General features: G+C 31.0%; 4 protein-coding genes across 4 annotated transcripts; 1 reads left to right on the forward strand and 3 right to left on the reverse strand.

Moving 5' to 3' along the window:
* The first annotated feature begins 1,251 nt into the window (after nt 1-1,251).
* Nucleotides 1,252-3,282, forward strand: LOC100780706 (H/ACA ribonucleoprotein complex subunit 4). The gene has a single exon (XM_003531486.5). The coding sequence runs from the start codon at nt 1,314-1,316 to the stop codon at nt 3,054-3,056; it is 1,743 nt and encodes a 580-aa protein (XP_003531534.2). The 5' UTR covers nt 1,252-1,313; the 3' UTR covers nt 3,057-3,282.
* A 1,812-nt stretch (nt 3,283-5,094) lies between these two features.
* On the reverse strand, nt 5,095-6,645 carry LOC100781245 (RING-H2 finger protein ATL54). The gene has a single exon (XM_003531487.5). It carries the CDS (start codon nt 6,501-6,503, stop codon nt 5,292-5,294), a length of 1,212 nt encoding a protein of 403 aa, XP_003531535.1. The 5' UTR covers nt 6,504-6,645; the 3' UTR covers nt 5,095-5,291.
* An 8,166-nt stretch (nt 6,646-14,811) lies between these two features.
* LOC102668397 (classical arabinogalactan protein 1) lies at nt 14,812-15,165 on the reverse strand. Its single transcript, XM_006585378.3, has one exon. The coding sequence runs from the start codon at nt 15,163-15,165 to the stop codon at nt 14,812-14,814; it is 354 nt and encodes a 117-aa protein (XP_006585441.1).
* Nucleotides 15,166-19,035: 3,870 nt separating this feature from the next.
* Nucleotides 19,036-19,741, reverse strand: LOC100781793 (lysine-rich arabinogalactan protein 19). Its single transcript, XM_003531488.5, has one exon. It carries the CDS (start codon nt 19,588-19,590, stop codon nt 19,222-19,224), a length of 369 nt encoding a protein of 122 aa, XP_003531536.1. The 5' UTR covers nt 19,591-19,741; the 3' UTR covers nt 19,036-19,221.
* Between the last annotated feature and the right edge of the window lie 2,233 nt (nt 19,742-21,974).

Raw genomic sequence — 21,974 nt, forward strand, 5'->3', positions numbered from 1 at the left:
ATGATCTAATGTAATTAGAAAAGTGGTCCAAACATGTTATCAAGTAAATATTTAAACTAGCACTAATAATCAGAGACAAATGTTTCTGTTTTTGAAGAAGATTTTAAGTGACTATATGAAATAGGTGCAGGCTATGGTTGGAAAGTGAATTTCTTTGTGTTTGGCGGACCGGTTTCATAGTGTTAGATTCATTTAGGTTTCACAGGTAAATTTTGCATCCACCTTATTCGATTATTCCTCCCCCAACCCACTTCTTTATGAATTTCACAAGTCAATCAGCAACTTTAATCGATCCAAAAATCAATTTTGCGAATCAAAATTTGTAAATAAAAAGGTAGATGAGGTTGAGATGGCAAGGAGGGTTGTCTCTTCTCCCTCTCACTCCAACTCTCTTCTTCTCCGATTCACAACCTTAACTTCCTACTGCATTCCGGGAAAGATGATGAATTTTCTTCTACTTCTACCATTTCCAATTATCTCGTGAACTCTCAAAATCACCATTTTTCTTCTTAATGCACCCATGTTTGGTTAGTTGCACTTGTTCAGCTAGTGGGTATGAGTTTGTTTTCTTGCTTGTGCTTAGTACAACTAGTTACGGAAAATCTGCATCCCTGAATGATTAGTTTTCTTTGCTTTTTTTTTTTATGATTTTACTTTTTGGTTTTTACTTTTTTGGTTTTAGGTTCTGTCTTTTGGCTGAGTTTTTAACAACACAGACGATGGGGGTAGCAGGTAGCGACTGTAGAGAAAAGGAAGGGAAGGAAGTGGTTTCGAGGAAAGTAATCCAATGTGGTGGACTTCGAATATAGTTGTAGAACCTAGATGAATCAAACGTTCGATAAAACTTGTCCAACAAACACAAAGAAATTTACTTCCCCACTATAGCTTGGGCCATGAAAATACATATGTTGTTACTCGTCAACAACTAAAACTACTTTTCTGAACATAACTAAAACTTCTCTAGAAAATGTGATATATATATTCGAAAATATTCAAACAATGTCTAAGTAAAGTAATTAATAAAAGAAGTATATTTATATATAAAAAACAGAAAACAACGCGACCCCATCCCCATTCACCACCGTGCTTCCATTGAGAAGGGTAATTTTGGAATAACATCAAAAGAAGCATGTGGGTGGTGTGAATAGCAAGTAGCTCTGGTTGGATTGGACTATGAGTGGACACGTGGCATGTTGCAACAAGGCAGCCCAGCCCATGGAGTGCGTGCGTCCCTTAATTAAAACCCTTGTTCGGTTTGATAGGCTCCAATTGCCTCAGCCCTAAAACCCAAGGCTGCTGAGTGTTGCAGAGGCATGTCTGAGTCGGACACGAAGAAGAAGAAGCAGCAGCAGCGCAGCGGCGGAAAGCATGAAGGAGAAGAAGGGTTGATGATCAAGCCCCAGAGCTTCACTCCCCCCATCGACACCTCCCAATGGCCCATTCTCCTCAAAAACTACGAGCGCCTCAACGTCCGCACCGGCCACTACACCCCCATTCCCTCCGGCTACTCCCCCCTGAAGCGCCCCCTCTCCGAGTACCTCAAATACGGCGTCCTCAACCTCGACAAGCCCGCCAACCCTTCCTCCCACGAGGTCGTGGCCTGGATCAAGCGCCTCCTCCGCGTCGAAAAAACCGGCCACTCCGGTACCCTCGACCCCAAGGTCACCGGTAACCTCATCGTCTGCATCGACCGCGCCACCCGCCTCGTCAAGTCCCAGCAGGGAGCCGGTAAAGAATACGTCTGCATCGCCCGCCTCCACTCCGCCGTCCCCGACATCTCCAAGGTCTCCCGCGCCCTCGAAACCCTTACCGGCGCCGTCTTCCAGCGTCCCCCCTTGATCTCCGCCGTCAAGCGCCAGCTCCGGATTCGGACCATCTACGAAAGTAAGCTCCTTGAGTATGACCCTGATAGGCACTTGGTTGTTTTCTGGATTTCCTGTGAGGCTGGTACCTATGTTAGGACTATGTGTGTTCACTTAGGGTTGCTTCTTGGTGTGGGTAGCCACATGCAGGAGCTTAGGAGGGTTAGGTCCGGGATCATGGGGGAGAAGGATAACATGGTCAGCATGCATGATGTCATGGATGCTCAGTGGGTTTATGATAATTATAGGGATGAGACTTATTTGAGGAGGGTTGTTATGCCCTTGGAGATTCTCTTGACTAGCTATAAGAGGCTTGTTGTTAAGGACTCTGCTGTCAATGCTATTTGTTATGGTGCTAAGTTCATGATTCCTGGGTTGCTTAGGTTTGAGAATGATATTGATGTTGGGGAGGAGGTTGTGCTTATGACTACTAAGGGTGAGGCTATTGCTCTTGGGATTGCTGAGATGACTACTGCTGTTATGGCCACTTGTGATCATGGGGTTGTGGCCAAGATCAAGAGGGTGGTCATGGATAGGGATACTTATCCAAGGAAGTGGGGTTTGGGACCCAGGGCTTCCATGAAGAAGAGGCTTATTAGTGAAGGGAAGCTCGATAAGCATGGGAAGCCCAATGAGAAGACTCCACAGGAGTGGCTTAGGAATCTGGTTTTGCCAACTGGTGGGGATAGCATGATTGCTGGCTTGGCTGCTGCGCCAGAACCTGAGGACGACAAGCTTCAGAAGAAGGAGGAGGGAGATGGGGAAGGGAAGAAGAGAAAGAAGCATGAAAGCACAGATAGCCTGGTTGCTGTTCCTGCTAAGAAGGCGAAAGTGGTAGATGAAGTGGAAGAGCTTGAAAAGCTAGAAAAGGTGAAGGTGAAGAAGGTAGATGAAGAGACTGTGGAGGTTGAAGTTGAGAAGAAAGAGAAGAAGAAGAAAAAGAAGAAGGATAAGGAGAACAGCGAGGTGGCCTCTTCGGATGAGGAGAAAACTGAGAAGAAGAAGAACAAGAATAAGATTGAAGATGGTTCGCCGGAGTTAGACAAGTCTGAGAAGAAAAAGAAAAAGAAGAAAGACAAAGCTGCTGCCGCTGCTGCTGAAATTAGCAATGGAAAGGTGGATGACAGTAATGCTGATAAGAGTGAAAAGAAGAAGAATAAGAAAAAGAAAAACAAAGATGCTAAGGAAGAATAGAGGAAGGCATATGTTTGTGTTTGTTGGTTAAGTGGACTCGTTATGTATTATGCCTAATTCTTGATCATTTATAGTTTCGCTTTGTTTACTTTGTTGTTTTTTTTTTTTTAACATTTTGGTAGCTTTTCTGATGCTTTTTTGTCTTTAGTTTCCCCCCAACAACTATGCTTCTGAAAACGTGTAGCATCTTTTTGGCGTTTAATAGATCTCCTACAATTGACATGTCTCTAGCACCTGTAATGGCATTGCTTCATGACATGTCTCCGGCCCCTTGTATTTTTATTGCTTCATTGTGTTTGTCTCTGCTCAGATGCGTAACTTTTCCGCTTACATATGCTGAGACGAATTTGTTTAGGATTGCCCTGTTTCTCAGCTGGAACATGGCAACAGTATGGATGAGCATTTTAGGTTCTTTTTGTAAAACCTCTTCTGTGCTTCTGCTACTTCAAAGATATTTTTGGAATTGGGGGTTGCAATTTGTCTCAAATCATTGCCCACAGCTGCATGTTAAGGCATCGAGTTGCATTGTTTTGAATGTTTTTCTCCTAGTTAAGCATGGCAAGCACACAAGGAACAAAACGAGTTTAGAATGCTACAAGATCTAACACTTGTTTGACGAGCACTAATTCAAGTCAAACTCAAGGATAGAATGCTACAAGATCTAACGCCATGATTACTCAATTATAAATGCAAACGATTAATTTGTGGAATTGTATATCTAATCACCGAGACATTGGCAATAACAAAGTGAAACTTTAAAAGTATAAAGGAGTTGCCTTTCCTTAAATGGCGGGAACTTTAAAAGCACAGAGTAAAAAGTGTCAACAGGAGGAAATTAAGAGATGTAATGACTTAAGATGATTATTTTGACATATAAAATCTTGTAGATTTTAAAAGATTTTTATTATTAAAATTTTATAGTTTTAGTTTTAGTGAATTTATAAAATATGAATTTAAAAGATTTAAAAGAATATTATAAATTTTTAAGATGTTAAAGGAGTTCGTGAATTTTTAAAAAATATTTAAAATTATCAATAAAGATCCATTTAAATAAAATCCATCATCCAATATAAAAATTTTAAATCTAATACATAATAAATTAATTTTTCCTAACATATTTATAATAATCATACCAAATAAAAAACATGTTCAACAATTATTTCAAACCTCATTTATATATTTATTCACTTATACATGAGTAACTTCTCACATTCATTAAAATTATATATTTCTCATGTTCATATATTTCTCTCATTTATATATATAAGCATATAAATCAAACATGTAAAAAAATTTAGCTAATATCAATTCTGAACTTGAAATTAATTTTTTGATATAAAACCAAATACGCATTACAAATCATTGTCCAGATCTATGTTGTCAAAACATCAATTAGGATTTATTGCGAAATAAGCTCGATTATTGGTTCACTTTTGTCTTTCACCTTATGAAATTCACTTACAGAATATTCTTAGTTGTCTGATAGAAAGATGTTGAGTCAGAAGTTACTAATGATCTGTTTAGTATTGGCAAAAAGAAGGTGGAAAATGAGTGAAATGAATAGCAAAATTTCATGGGACTCATGCTTTTACTTTCTACTTTAATTCAAAAAATTTATTTTTTTCCACTTCTATCTCTTTTCTTTCCATTCTACCAAACATACACTTAAGTGTCCGTTTTGACTTTTGATTATGTAATTAGAACGTGAGACCATAAATTTTATATTAGAACAAATGGCACGTTATGAAGTACGAAATTAACTTGGGTTGTTTTCCAAACAGACTCTTAATTTGCACCTAGGCAGTCATCTTTTGTAATGCACATCTTCTGATTCCGTAAAACTGTTATCAGCTGCAACACCTCCTATGAGTTGTGGAGTGCCATTTGCCAGTTATATTCATCCTTTTGTAACGATTTGAGGCTGGATTCCATTGTTCTGTTATCTTTATTATTCTATTTTTTCTGCATCACTGTATGACACTATCATCAATAATCACCACTTTCTGGTTAATTATGGACTCTAGAAAACCACAATTTCATGTAAAGACATCATACATGGAACTATCTGAGCAAAAGTTCAACAATATTTTGCAACTTACAGATTTACTATTATACACTTGAGCATCATCACATAAGTTGCTTCATGCAGAAATTAAAATTTGAAGCTATCACCTTGTTGAGAGTTACATATACATTTTAGCATGCAAGTTAGCATAAGCTAGTAGGAAAACATTATCAAAAGCTTCTCAGAGGAGCATTTGGCTTCTTCTGACTGCGGCCATACCGGGATAGAAGGTATTTCCCATTGAAGGACTGTGACCGTTTCACTGAAGAACTAGGAATACCCTGCTGCAGATATCTTGTTAACCTGAAAGAGGAGCTACCTTTGGAAGAAGTTGCCAAATAGTTTCCAATAACCCCCTTTGAAGCAGTAGGATCATCAATATCATCCACACCTCCCTGCACTCTTTTTGAGTTGCCATAAGATTCTGCTGTTGCAAGAGCAAGATTGAAATTTGCAACAGAAAAAGAATCCAGAGAAAAAGATCTTCTAGGACGAATGCTTGCGGCCACATCTTCAACCGGGGTTTCAGTTTCACAAACCCTCACTCCATCATCATCAACAACTTCTTCCAATTGGCCTACTTCCTCTACCCTATTATTATTCATCAATTCAGAACCACCAGGAGCACTATTCTCCAAAACTTCCATATGGCTATTTTCCAAGGAATTTGAATCAACAAAACTAGAAGACTCAATCTCAGCAACAATTGGAGCCCGGCACATGGGACAATTGGTATGAGACCTAAGCCAGGTATCAATACAAGGAAGATGAAAAGCATGCTGACATTTTGGCAAAAGTCTGAGATTCTCATCCTCTTGGAACTCACTCAAGCAAACAGCACAATCCGTTCCTTCAATCAAACCTTCTCCTTTCTTATACTTACAAACTGTGATGGCATTGATAATTGATTGCTGAAGGCCAAGGGTGCGGATATACCATATGGGGTGGTCAACCATACGGCCATGATGCTCTTCATCATCAACAAAATCATCATCATCATGGTGTGTTTGGGTTTGGCGCCTTGATGTTGATGGTGATGATACCCTCCTCCTTGAGCTAAACCTGGTATAGATGGCACGACAAGAAACGACAAAGAAAGCAGCAGTTAGAAGAGCAAGTGCAAGGAACAAATAGGTGGAGATTTTGTGGTTGTATGCTTGATCTGCGCCATCAACAACATCATCATATGATTGAAAAGGAGGAACTTGTGGTGGTGGAGGAGAATAATAAAAAGAAGGATATTGGGGATTGGTTAGACAGATCTTAAGGCAAACTTTGCAATCTGAGGAACAAGGCTCGGACTTCTTCACATGACAAATTAACCCGCAGATTTTTTCTGGCAATGGCATCAACTTTCTGTGATGATGATGATGCAGACCCATTTCAGAGAAGGGGTGAAGGGGAAGAGAGAAAGACCTCAAATCAACATCACAATTCAGAGCGAGTCATGGGTGAAGGTAGATAGATGATGACGACAACAACGACGACTTGAGGTCTCAAACTATGACTTCCAACGATAGCTCCGAATTTTGTTGTCTTTAAATATGTTCACATCGTACTGGTAGTAGTTGTATAAAATTATCATTTTTTTTAACTTCTTTTAAAAGCTATTTTGACTCGAGGTAAGTGTGTGCTTAGTTTTTTTCCTTAATTAGAATTTTAACCTCCTCAATGATACTCCAAAACAAATTTAATTATACTTAAGTTAATAATTCCTTATCAAAAGTATATTATGCAAATTAAACATAAATTCTTCTTTTTTCAATTAAACTAAATTTATTGGGGGTACATTTAGATTTTAGTTAGAACTTATAACAGCTCAAAAATATTTTTTTATTATTTTGGTAATAATAACTTTTTTTTCTTTATTTTGTGTATTAAAAATTAGAACTATGCGTTGAAATTTGTAAGAAATACTATTTAAACATAACTTAATTCATTAAAGGGTTAAAATGGTTTAGTCAATTGGTACCCAAAGTCATGATGTTAGTTAACAAAATTAAATAATTCACTTTACCACCCATAGAACCAATTAACATTGGTAAACTATATTAAATCTTATAGCCTAATTTAATAATTTTTGTTCTTAAGGTCATTTAATTTTGTACTAGTAAATAATTCATTTAATAAAATTGAATATATTAAATATTAGGGTCACGCATATAGTGTTCGAACTTCGAATGCCCACCACTCGTGGGTGAGTCGGCAAAAATTTAACTTTCAAAGGATGGATTGCTTTTATAAATACTAAAATGGAAACCAGAAGTCAAACTTTAACTTTTTAAAGAAAAATATTAAATGCTAAAGCTTATGGTTGAATGTAGTCCTCTAAATTTACCTCTTTGAAAAGAAAAAAAAAATTTAAACAAAAACCACCATACTTCATTGATGGTCTTGAATCCGAATTCTAAATGCCTAACTACATTACTAAATACTAAGAAAATTAAATTCACCGTGATACAAATCTTATACTATTGAAACAAAATTATTTCCATTAGAATGTCATTTTTAGTGCATACAAATTTATTTTGGATAAGATATTTCACTTAATTTTTAATTATTTTTGTTGATTAAAAAATTTGTTTGACAGTTGAATAATTTATCACTTCTAGTGTTCTCAAAATGTTATTTAAAACAGTTTTTTTAAAAACACTAAAACTTTTTTAATTATTTTTTACTTTTATCTTTAATATATTTATTTATTTTTCTCATTATTTTTAAGTAAATAATAAATTTATTATTTTTATGTCATTTTATACTTTTCAGTTACTTTAGTAATTTTTTTCTTTAAATACTTATAATTTAATAAACTAATTTTTCAACAAATTTTATTAAACATAACCTAAAAAAGGTAGCAAACAAAAATATTTTCGGAAGAAGATCCTGTCTAGGTAATGTATACCAAAAACAAAATCACGGCTATGCTTGTGCATGTTTGATTTTCAAGGCAAAATAAACTTTTGAAACAAAAGTAATTTTACCATAAAATGAGAATCTTTACTTTTATTTTTATTTTACTTTTATCTATTGTATTTATATCTCCCAACATTTATAATTTCAAAATATAAACATGTACTTAGTTCATTTTTCAGTTTTTCGGGACACAGTTGGATTTCATTTTCATGTATGTCGATTGGTGTCAGTTGTCTTGGGCTTTCTTTATCCCATCCCAATCTAGTTTATTAGAACCACCAAATTGGTTACACGCTTAGTTATTGAAAACAACATTTTGAGGTTTTTAGAACACCTATGGTATAATGTTAGTATTTGTACACGTGAGATGTATGAAATAAATTATATTCTTCAATTTAATATTTTAATACAATCAAATTTAAATAAATATATATAATTGTTTTTTTAATTTTAAAACCAATAATATAATAGATTAATGATATTATGTTAATGTATATATTTTCTCCTATTTATAAATATGTAATCAAATTCGTTTTTATGATTCATTAAAAATTAATTTACTTTACATTAATATTTATCTTACTGGTATAAAAACTATATAAAAAAACTGAAAATGTTAAAAGTATTTGGTAATGTATATTTGTTGAAAATATTATTAATTAACACACACACACATTATTTTTCTCCATTTATGATCAATATAAGTAATGATATATTTTAAAAAAAATAAAATTATAAATTAATGTTCTTTTAGTTTCTATTTATTTTTTAATTCTATAAAAAATATATATGAAAATTTAAAAGTAAAATATAATGAATGTTTTTTCTATATTTGGGATTAGCATATGTAATAAAAATGTGTTTATTTTATAATTTACTAGGAATAATATGACTTTTTCTTCTTGTTTAAAATAATTATAAAAATTTGAAAGGTCAACAAAAAAGAAAGTTAAAAAATTATATTAATATTTTTAATAGAACCAAAATAAATAAGTAATAATTTTAAAACTAAAAATTTATTGAACGAATAATATTTTTCTTAATAAAATAAATTAAAAGTAATAAAATCTGAGTGTAAAAATATTTACCTGCAATGCTTGCACTCTCGAAAATATGTTACATTTTTTTTATGTTAATACTGATTAGATATATACATCAATTTTTAAATCAAAACAATACATCAATTATATATAATAATTTGTGTAATATCTTCATTTTAAGAAAAATGACAACTTAAATAATGTACAGGTACAAAGGATTCAGTAATAAAATACTCATATATACTTGTATTTGTTCCTATAAGTTTTTAGAACTAAATACTATATCCATATCCATTTTGATGACTTTGGTAACTGGCTTCTCGGTTATCATGGCCACTGTGGTGTGACAAGAAGATCCTGATGTTCTTACAAAATCAGGATCTGCATCTTCTACACCGTGCCTTGTTCTCCAAAACTTATTGCTTCCACTGCAACAGTTATTAGGAGATTGTTTCTTTTTCTGGTTTTGTTGAGGAACTAGAACATGTAAAGAGGTGACTTTTCTTTCTCTCCCTATTAATAAGCGGTGAATTTTCTAAGGAGGAAAAGAAAGACATGGTCATTGTCTCTTTGATTGGTGGAATTGGAAGAAGCATTCAAGTAACAGTCTTTCCCTGTCATTAAATTTTTCGGCTGAGAATTCCTGTTAGTCTCATTTGGAGTGGAAATAATATGAATTATGGAATTCTTTTATTGATGGTCATTTAAGTACATATATTGTGATGGTCCAACCATCCAAATACCACACATATTTGAATTTAGGCCTACTTGATGTCCAAAAAAAATTATTTATGCCTATCAGAAACAATTCTGCTTTGAAATAGTTTAAATATATAATAGGCTTTATGCACACACCAATAATATTGTAGTTAAATAGTCCATATTTTATTCAAAATTTAGGTTAGACACTTTCACATTTTAATTCCCTTGCTATATAGCTAGTTAATTATGTTCATTGTTCAATAACACATTGTTGAATAAGATTGGTTAATTTACCCGATTTAATTAGAATTCGTTATTTAACTCGCTAGTCTAGAAAACTTAAAAAATTAATTGAGTAAATAATCAGTTAAAAACTAGTCAAGTCAGAAAAAATAGTTAAAAATTGGAAAAGAAAATCTATTTAACCCGAATTTTAAAGAAAAAAATATATTTTTTCCTGTAAAAAAATATGTTTTTTAAAAATAAATGAGGACTTTTTCTTCAAAAAAATAAAATAAAGATTCATACATAAGTTTTATATATGGATGCTGTTATTTAGCTATTTATTACGGTGTTTTTATGTTCTAAAACGTGTATTATGATTATTTTATCTTATTTCGAAATTTTGTTTCACTTTATTTTCTTATATAATTTTATATTAATTCATTATTTAATTATTACTGTTAGAATTCCTGGATTTTTTCACATTTTTTTAATAGAAAAAACATCTTAAAGGATATTCTTAAAATGGTTTTGATTAGCCAAAGGAATAATTTCCATTCCATAGAATTGGTTGAGTTGTCTCCCTAAAAAGTATAGAGGTATTATAGGGAAATCAACGAATTCTTATAATAATAATAAAAAACTAACAAACTATTAAATAATTTACTGCATAACGAAAATTGAAAAATAATTTTGTGATCCCTACAGCTAAATGCCTAAATGATTAACAATATGACAAATTAAAATAAAATTGAGAGTTTAAAAGCATTGAGTTTTGAATTAATTGATATTAAATCCTATTAAAGCCCGATTTAGGTTTAGCTCATAAAAATTCTTAAAAGCCAAAAAAAAAAGAGTAATTTTGTTGGACCTAGGACTTTTTTTCTTTCTCTTTTACGGTCACTTGGACTTTATTTTGAAATCTCTAATTCAACTAAAACTTTCATCCATTGTTTTTTGTTATGCCCCCATTGCATTTCAGATTGAGTTTTCTGAAATGCAATGGGATCTGGGCATCTAGCAGCAAGCAATAGTGATACACTAATTTTTTACACTTTCACTATTACAAGCTTTACTTTTTATTACATTATGAACAACTCATTCTAAAACATAAATTGCTTTTTGAAATGTAATAGAAAATACAAGATAACAATAAAAGTGCATGATATAATAGCCCAATAAATAATAAGATCGAGTGCAGGAATCAACATCCTAATTGAATTAAGACTTTTTTTTTTGTCAGGCTTGCTTTTAGTCCACAATCTGTATTGGGTCGGCTTGCATCAACTTGGGTAGCACATTTTGGCACCACTAAATTAACTATTAATATAATTAAATTTATTAAATTAAAGAATTTTGTATTATTTTAACCGTGCATAATGGTAAAGTCCTTTTTTTCCTTTTGGTGAAGAAATTTGTGGCAATTGTTTGACTATAACGAGATACTAAAAAAAACGAACTTTTGCATGAATGAAGGGGTAAAGGTTAATTAGCTAGTAAAGGTTTTGCTGTGGCATTAACCATGGAGTATAAGAAAATGAGATTTGAATGAAAAGAAAATCTTAATGTAAAAAATAAAATGTTAAAGTTAATTGAATTGATATTTTGGAGGTAGAAAAAATAAATCTCAACATAAAAGGAAAAAATTGAAAATAATTGATAATTTAAGAATTTAAGGAAATACAAAAGTATTTAATAAACGATGAGAAAAGTATTTGTTAAAAGAACGTATAGAATGAGAAAAAGAGAAGAAAGATGGTGCACTAAAAATTGTAAATTTTTTTACATATTTATCCATCACAACCTATTATACATTATAGGATAAATTTATTTAAATCATTAGTACATAAATATTAATTTTTTTTAAAAAAAAACCTCTCTCATCCAAGAATGAAAATTCACTTGTACACGCACGTTCAATTATATTTAGGTAGCAAAACAATTTTAAAAAAATAAAAAATTATGGGAACAATTCTGTCACATTCAGGTTAATCAATCGTGTGTCTTCTTCCCTAAAACCTATCATGGTTTGCTCTGCTCTTCTTCTTCCATATAAACTCACTTTAGAATGGTATCAATTAGCTTATGATGGCCTTTCCAGCAAAATATTATTTGTGGACCAATATTCTATAATCTAGATGACATTTACCATGAGTCCACAATATATGCATTCAACAAAAATAAAAATGCTGTCAAACAATATTAATTGAAATTGAAATAAAATGAAGAAAACTTGGGAGCCATACCAATAAACACATTTGGCACCTGTTCTAATTCCTTCACTGTATTCCTGAAATTGAAATAAGCAATTTGTAACGAGTTTATGACAATGTGGAAATGTGATTTGTACCTATGGAAAGTTTGGGATGGTCGTAGAATACAACAAATGTGATGCAGCGCAACAAAACTTTAAATTGAAATTAAATTTCAATTCACAGTGTATGAAAGTGTGGAAAATACAATTTTTACCAAATCAATCATTAAGGAGTTTATGGAGGAAGAAGAGTAGAGCAAACCGTATTAAATTTAGGGAACAAGACACACGCACGATTGATTGTCTTGAATGTGACGAAATTATTCCTGTAATTTTAGATTTTTTGCTTAAATTATTTTGCTAATATGACTAATAGCCTAAATATAATTGGATGTATGTGTAAAGTGAATTTACAACTGATAGTGTATACTAATTAATCTCAAACTTAAATTTATAAATATAAAATTAATTTCATCTAATAAAAATATCCCCGCACAAGTTAAATGCAAGTGTATCTGAAGTGGTGTATGATGTCATACCAAAACAAGGTAGTGTATGACTTGATTTTTTTGTAATTTTTCTTTAAAAATAGAATTATAAGTTTTGTTTAATAAAAGATTTTTTTCATTACTATTTTTGTAAATTATGTTTAAATTGATTTTTTAAACAAAAAATGAAGTAAATACTAATTTAATATATTGTGAGTGATCTCATGATTCATGAAAATAGATATCAGTATTATCTTCCAGCAAATAAAAAATGATATTAGTATCATCTTTCAATTAGTTGTTGATAAAAAAAATTTAGTTTAGGATATTTTTTTAATTTAAGATATTTCTGATTAGAATTTTTTGAGATAGTGAGGTACTGAAATTCATTTAAGGAATTAAGCTCTCTCATAGATATTTTTTTATATTGACAAATTTAGGATTGAACCCCTAATAAATAAAATAATATATTAAAAAAAAAGAATAACATCAATATGTTATTTAATATTTTGTTTTCAACACTTATTTTCATGTTGATCATATTAAATAACCTAAACTTAGTCATTACTTTTTTTTGTTAAATTAGCCTTTAATCCTCTAATTTATCTAATTTATTTTCAATGTTCAATTAGATCCTCTAATTATTAAGTAATTCAATTAAGTCCTTTAATTATTTAAAATGATTCATGACAAAAAGATCCAATTGAATCATTTTAAATAATTAAAGAATTAAATTGAATCACTTAATAATTAAAGGACTTAATTAAACATTAAAAATATATTAGAGGACTAAAAAATAATTTAATCCTTTTTTTCTGGATAACATAGTCATCACAAGTGAAACTAACAAAAAAATGCTTTAAAAAATAAAATAGGTTCAATTTTATCGCGCTAATTGATTTAACAGTTTAACTTATTAATTTAATCCCTAAATCCTAATACAATAAATTCAATAACTTTATGTGAAATATAAATTTTATTAAATCTTTTTTTTAATTGTCTTGGCAAAGAGCCTAAGACACCAATGAATAACTCATAAAGGGATTTTACATCTTCCAAAATAAAGTTTACAGCCAACTCAGAAATAATACTAAAAAAAATAAGAATCATTAAGTTAAAAATAAACCATATTTTAGAAAGGAATAAGCCAAAACATCATCCACAATCGGATTCAACAATAAAATTTATTAAAGCTGATAAATCATGTCATATTATTCTAATGATTACACATATCAAATTTTAAATTATTTAACAATAAAAAAATACTTGTACTTTCGGAAAAACACAAGGTGTGAAATTTTTCAATACTTTTAACAAAAACTATATTACAAACGAAATTAAGAGAAAAAGGGATCATATTATTTTGAAGACACGGCAAGACCATGTGCACGTGTTTAAGAAAGAAGATATTTGTATAGTATAGCATACTCCTCAATCCATATTGTATTCTCCGTATTTAAAACATAAAAGCTACTTGAACCCACACACATGATTCTCATGTTATTACAAACAAATTGAAAACAATTTTTCCACAATAAAGAAATGCATTGTTGCCATTTTACAATTTTTCTTTTAAAAAACAATTCCATGAACGATTTTCCTTCTCTATTCTCAAACTCAATATATTTTCGTTCTCTATTTTTAATCGTTGAAGTCCTTTTCCTATCTATCATTTTAGCTGATCAGAGCAGTAGCGTAGGAATCTTCAATCAAACAACAGCAATAACAACAAAAAATAAGGAACAAAAGCCTCCCAGTGTTAACAATCATAACATAATCACAAATCTCTCTCACAAATAATAATAATAATAAATAACGAAAGATTACACGGAGATTGCTTTCACTGAACAAACAGGCAAATAGCGAATACCATTACGAATTCAATGTAAAAGTAATAAGGTGAATTAAATAATAAATTTATTAGGCGAATAAAAATAGAGCTAAAATGATATACTACTAAGCGTCTTATACAAACTCTAAATGAAAAAAAAAAAAACCATAACAAACTCAAAAATAAGGAGAATAATTTATTAGGAGATAATAAATTTTCTATATAAGCCTATGCGGCGGTTCACATGATCAATGAGGCGGCAGCGACGAGACCGACTACGACAGATCCGGCGGCGGCGAATCCATTCGAGACGGCGGCATTCTCGGACGGTGCGGGAGCATCGGACGGAGGGGAAGAGATCGATGAAGGAGAAGACGCCGGTACTAAAGAAGGAGGAGATGGCGGAGAGATCCCGCCGGAAGGTGAAGGTGTCGGAGAAACAGCGGGTGGAGACTTGGACGAAGAAGGCGAGGGAGTGGCGGCTTTCGGTGGAGTAGCAGGGGACTCAGGAGACGACGCCGGAGATTGTGCGACGCCGGAGAAGACGAAAATCGCCGCGAGCAGAAGAACGAGTGCGGAAGAGGAAGAAGTCATTCTCAGAGGTTCAGAAAGTATACTATAGTGAAAGTGCTGAAAAGGAAGCTATTGAGTACGAATGAGTGTGTGAGAAGAATGAGGTGACAGAGAGACACTGAAATTTATAGAAATAGAAACGCGCTTTTGGTTTAATCCAGAGCGTACACGTGGAACCAGGAATTGAGAGAAGAGGGACGAGTGCCGTTGATGAAATGGGTGCCTGAATTGTAACGGTCAAAGAAATTGGAAAGTGTTAACTTTGTGGGGATCCACAACGGTATGCATGCGGGGTAAGAGAGGGAACTCTCTACTCTGGTCTTCCGTCCACAATTTTATTATTATTAGGATAAATAGTTAAATTTAGGGATTTTTTTTATTAGATTGTTTGTATAATTAATTTATCGTATTTTTTTTGTATATTTTAACATTAAATTTTTATTTTTATTTTTATTAACTAATTTATTAGTATTTCATACTTTCATATATGAATTTAACAATTTATTCTTATTGTTATTATTATTTATTCATTTCTTTTTTTTAAGAAAATATCCTAAACTCTCATTTAATTTTAATATTTTTTTTCTAAATTTTTATTATTTTTAAATTTCAACGTAAATAGTAGAATAATTAAGGTTGATTTTCATAAAATATTTATAGTCAAATACTAATATTATTTCTTATTGATATTTGTATAAAAAAGCAATACTATCTTGTGAAAAGGACTAAATTACTTGACGTGGTAGGCACAATTATAAATTGGAATAAGATTATGTTTGAATAAGTTTTCTATAAATAATTATAGAAAATAAAGAAGAAAATGAGATCGTGATTGTTGATTGACGCGCTAATTACGGTACAGCTATGTGATTGTTAACCCGCGTTTTTTTATTAAAGCTACATAGTACATACATTACACAACTTTCTCTTTTTTACCATTCTTATTTTGGGGAGTATGACTACTATTTTGGAAAATCCAAAAAGGAAGATGGAAATGAGAATATTGAGGAAGATTTGATTCATCTTCCATGGTGGCCCTCATGTTCATCAAGAGATCTTGTCCATCTCAAGACAAATTACACTCTGACGGTTCTGTTTATTAGTAGTAATTCATTGTATTCTATTCTCTGTTTTATATATATAGTGGTAACTGGTAAGGCATTTTTATTTCTCCCAATGAACCTATCCTTTTTTTTATAAAAAAAGGGAAAATATCAGTTTTTTAACATAAAAGTAATTAAAATTATAAATAGTTGAAATTTTTTATCCAATAATTAGTGTGAGTTAATATTATAAAACAATTATATTAGTTATTTGACAATTAAATTGAATGATAAGAACTTAAATTAAGAGAAGTTAGTGTTGATCTATTAGGAGATAATGAAAATCCTATTAGGTTAAAAAAGATTATATTCTCAATTTACTTATTTGTCACACATGATTTTTCTTCTCCCATCTAAAGAATTATTGATATGCTATTGAGGAATAAAGATATTTCGGTCAAAGGAAGAACCATGAAATCATCCGTTAGGTTGTTAGTGGGTTATTCATTGTCTCTATAATATTTTGTAACAGATCATAAGAATAATACATAAATTAGAAATCACGTACAAATTTAGATATTTTTATTGCGTTTATTTGATCAATCATTATGAATCTAGATATTTTTAAAAAATTTCTTGATAATCCAACATAACGTGTTCCTAATAATTATATTGATATTTTATAAGAATCTCCTAAAATTTTAACATAAATATGATTAGAGACCATGATAATGGTATTCATCATTTCATCTTAGATAGATTGGAATAGAAATACGAAAAACATAGAAAAAAAAGAAGATAAAAGATTAAGAAAGTAATAAATATAAATGATACACTAAAAAAAAAGAGATAGTTTAAAAGAAATTAATATGATATAAAATTGAAAGTAGGGGATTATTTGTAATTTTTCATATTATGTTATTTTAGATTTCAATTTTCAACCTTTGTCATGTTTTGAAATTAAAGTTGACTTATTATCATGAATGATTCTTTTGATACTGCAGTATGTACTATTATTTAGCTGAAAAATTATTATATCATTAATAAAAAAATTACTAGAAAATATTTTTATCAATTCATTCAAAACAAGGTGTTCAATATAATCAATGGCATGATAACAGGTATAGAAACAAGGTAAAGATGGTGTCATCCTTACAAACTTATGGGCAACACACTTGCCTCTTAATATATCCAATGGTATAAGACGGATTGCTAACTAACAAATTCCTGCACTTTTGAATCAAATGACTAAATTCAGAATTATCAATAACTTTGCTCTTGATCTTGTCCACGTACTATAGTCTTTCAGTCAACTTCAAAAGAAAATTTTTGATACCCCAAATTAGCTACGAACATCATAGCTACCTCAAGCGCCCAAGTTTCCCCTTCTGCAACTTGCAAGCAAGGCTCTAATAAATATTGTTATTGATGGATTTTTAAACGATTTAAATCTTATATATAAAAGTTTTTAAGTGATTACTGAAATTCTATTCATAGGATACTTTTGAAATAAATGAGTTGCGCTAAAACTAAAATTGGGGAACAGTTTAATTGGTTATATTAAATTGTAAATAGTCGTGAAATTTAAAAGTTGTTTTTTTACGGATGAAATGAAACTGAAAAGTTATAAAGGTTAAACGTTGTTTAGTCCATTTTATTCTTAGGGTAATAGGGAGAGACATAATGTTGAGTTGGTAAGTTGAGAAGAGGGGTTGAAGGAAAAAGGAAAGAGAGATTGGTAGTTTGAATTGAATAAATACAAAAAATGTTCTCTATTAATTTTAAACAACACATAAGGTTCTCATTTGTCTAATAACAACTAAGCATATTACAAGTTAAAATAAAAATTGGGGTGAAGTTTAAGAAAAATTCTTGGGTGACACAAACCCAACACCTCATCCTTACGCACAACCAATCAAACATTTACAACTAATAAATAAATAAATAAATAAATCCAACCTATAAAATAAATAAACTAACATTTAAAAAAACAAATAAAATCCACATTTTCTCTCCACTATTTTAGTGTAATCCGTCCTCCTTCAATCTGTTTTTATATCAAAATCTTTGTCACATAATAAATTTGAAGTTTGTCCAATCAAATTTGTCATTTAAAACAAATAGATAAACAGAATGTGACATTTAAAATTTAGGTGACTTTGCCATGTTAAAAATGTTAACCATTTTTTTTTAGATCAGCTTATGAGTTATGATGGCAAATGAAATATCTATGCTATAAGCTATTTTTTTAATTACAAAGTTATTTTGTAAAAAAAAATATTATCTTAATATGACAAAAAATATTTAGTCCTCGAAATTATGAATAAATACTAAATAGATGAATATATATATATATATATATATATATATATATATATATATATATATATATATATATATATATATCTTTTAAGATATAATAATCATATGTATTGCTTTTATTTTTATTATAATATTCATGTGTTTTTTTTATTTTATTTTATATGTGTGTTAGTGCGTATTGTACCAAAAAGTAAAAGAGAAAAAAATAGTCTCCATTGAAGGTAAAATATTACGGTGTTAGTCTTTAGAAAATAAAGAAATACATGACATGACAGAGGTTTTGATATATAGAGAAATAAAAGGAAAGAGATAGGATTAATGAAAAATATTAGAGAGAAAATTGGGGATTTGAATATTTGTTTTAAATATTAGTTTTTTATTTTACATGTTGGATTTATTTGATTTTATTTATTAGTTGTCAACTTTTTATTGATTGTGTGTGAGGATGTTTTAAATATTAGTTTTTGACTTTGTAACGAAAGGCCAAAATCAGCAATTAATTAATCAAATAACAAATGCTAATGAATTGATAATTGAATCAAGAGATTATTATTATATATGTGTATGCATCAATCATATGAATAATAATTGAATATACAAAATAATCAAATAAATGAATCCTCCTCAACGACACCAGACCAACCAGGAAGAAAAAAGTACTGGAGTTCAAAACAATAGAATGAATAAAGATGATAATGTAAGAAAAAATGTTTTATATGAGTATAGCCGCAGCGAAAATGAGAAGCAGAGCAGATCCGGAAACTCTGTTGAAAACGGCACCGTTTGCAGCTGGTCCTTCAGATGGCGGAGTCGAGATGGTCGAGGGAGAGATGTTGGGAGTAGCAGCTGATGGAAGTGGCGATTCCGAAGGAGAAGAAGTAGGTGGTGCCGGAGGAGAATTTCCGGTGGCGGGTGAAGCCGCTGGTGACACAGACGACGGAGACGGCGACAACGCCCTCCTAGGTGGAGTGGCCACCGGCGTGTGGGTGGGGGACAAAGCCGGCGACGAAGCTGGAGATTGAGCCATGGTGGAGCTCAACAACAATGCAGCAACCATCATAAGAACATAGGTACGACCCATTTTTGAGAAAGAAAACACAGCAAAGGAGAGAAGGAAGTAGTTTTTGTCTTTTTTTGTTGTTGTTGTTGTTGTGATGTGTGAGAAGAAAGAGGGAGAGTAAGAGGGTATTTATAGAGGAGAAAAAAGAAGAAGGGTGGTGTGGTAAGTAAAGTAACCGCGTGAAGAAGGAGACGAGGTTGGGTTAAATGGATCTGGGCCGAGTGAAGGTCACGCGGCACAGCTGTCTCCGAATCTGAAACGTACGCGTGGTCATCAAAATAAATATTACCGTTGGATATAGGGAATCTTCTGGTAGCGGTCGAAAACGGAAACTAATAGATAACTGAGTTGACTGCGTAAACATCTTGTTTGTTTCTTTTGACTACTACAGTTGTTGTTGTACAGGAGAAGAACTAGCCGTTGTTAACAACTCGTTTAAGAAAAGAAGAAACAAATTCTGAGTTGTTCACCAACTCATGTTGTTGCTCTTGTACGTGTTCCACACTTGAATAGGGCATCAATGTTCAATGACAATAAGCGCGTTTAACCCATAATTTACGCAAATTAATGCATATACATTAATTAATGGCTTAGTCACGGAGAAAAAAGTTACGTGAGTTACTAAAGTTTGTGTACCTGCACCAGATTTTTTTTTAGACTTAATTATTTATTTGGTCATTAAATTATTTTAAAAAATTTAATTTAGTTCTTAAGTTTCTAAAAAGTTAAATTTAGTCACTAAATTTTTAAAAATCCTTCAATTTGGTCTTGTAGAGAGGAGACCTAGCCTAAAAACATTTAAATATGAAAGTGTAATTTGTTTCACTTTTTAGGTCTAGTATGAGTTATATAGTAATGTTGTATTTGGATCGGATCATCCAACATTTGACTAGAGAGATACACAACATCTCAATCTCGAGTGCATGAGCACGAAGAGACTTGAAGTAGTAAAGTTGATCGACATTCAACCAAAGAGATAAACAATTCTTCAGCTTCAATTATATAAGTGCATAAACACAAATAGACTTAAAGTAATATACACAAATATAATATAAAATTGGCTAAGTTAAGATAATAATTATTTACTTGTAGGTATGTCCATCCAACATGGATAGAATATAAAATTGGCTAAGTTAAAATCATAGGTAATAACTCGTACTCTGATTATTCGTCAAAAGGAATGTAAAAATTGATTAAGTTAAAATCATATACAATCACTCGTCACAAAGGTATGAAACTTACTAGACAAATGAATTCTTGAATGAACATTCTATTAATTTTCAAGCTTAGACAAATATGATAAGCTTTGACAAATATAAGTTAAGTCTGATCAAATCAAATTATACTTTCATACATTCTCTATTGGAAGAAACACGATTTGTTTAAAATTCCTCAGGTTGTAAGTTCATTGTTAATTCAATAACCGATCATTGCTCAAAAGTAATATTTGTATCATGGATGAATTTAATTGTGTCAAGATCGACTATGTGTACTTTCAGCATCGTGTTGATCATATCGATTTCGACTATATGTACTCTCCGTACCATGGAGAGTTTTAGTCTCTCAATCATGTTGATAGTGTAAATTCTGACTATATGTAGTCTTGGTACCATGGATAGTTTTAGTTGTGTTGATTGTGTCAATTCCAATCATGTGTACTCTCGATATCATGAACAATTTTATTCGTGTTGATGTCGACTATGTCTATGTCGATCATGTGTACTCTGAGTACCATGAATAATTTTAATCGTGATAATTGTGTCGATGTTGACCATGTGTACTCTCGGTAGCATGAAAAATCTAAATCGTGTTGCTTTTAAGTTGGAACCAATAAGTCTTTTGTCTTAGTGCTTGTTATCTGTTACAAAAATGAAGCAAATAAAGATATAACACAATAATAGGCTTGATTGATCATTGTTTAACCATATTTTAGTTCACAATCCATAAAATATTATATAATTTGTTGATAAACAAGAGTAAAAGGATGACAAAGAAATGTATATATATTTTTGGTCTAGTAGATAAATAACTAACAAATAGAATGAAAAAGTACAATAATAATGGTAACCACCGAACAAATTGATTAAAATTTTGAAAATGCTAATATGAAAGAAGATGTTAAAAATATTCAAAAACTTATTTTAAAGTTGAAAATACCAGTTTAGTTTAATTTGAATTATTTTAAGATAATTATTTTAAAAGTCAATAAATTTATCATACATAACAATTGAATGATGGTATAATTTACACTGTTTTTTTTAATACATAGTTATATTTTCAAGTTTTTGATTAATATTTATTTTTAAAAAACAATAACCGCTCATATATGCATTCGTGTGTTTCGTGCAAAATAGCATTGTTCTTAAAAAAAATCTATCGATTAAATATTTATTTTATTTCGAACG

The sequence above is a fragment of the Glycine max genome, chromosome 8 (assembly GCF_000004515.6).
Source record: "Glycine max cultivar Williams 82 chromosome 8, Glycine_max_v4.0, whole genome shotgun sequence".
NCBI lineage: Eukaryota > Viridiplantae > Streptophyta > Magnoliopsida > Fabales > Fabaceae > Glycine > Glycine max.

Excerpts from the sequence above, each read along its gene's own strand:
- LOC102668397 (XM_006585378.3), bottom strand. The coding sequence starts at position 15,165 with ATGACTTCTTCCTCTTCCGCACTCGTTCTTCTGCTCGCGGCGATTTTC.
- LOC100781245 (XM_003531487.5), bottom strand. The coding sequence starts at position 6,503 with ATGGGTCTGCATCATCATCATCACAGAAAGTTGATGCCATTGCCAGAA.
- LOC100780706 (XM_003531486.5), top strand. The coding sequence starts at position 1,314 with ATGTCTGAGTCGGACACGAAGAAGAAGAAGCAGCAGCAGCGCAGCGGC.
- LOC100781793 (XM_003531488.5), bottom strand. The coding sequence starts at position 19,590 with ATGGGTCGTACCTATGTTCTTATGATGGTTGCTGCATTGTTGTTGAGC.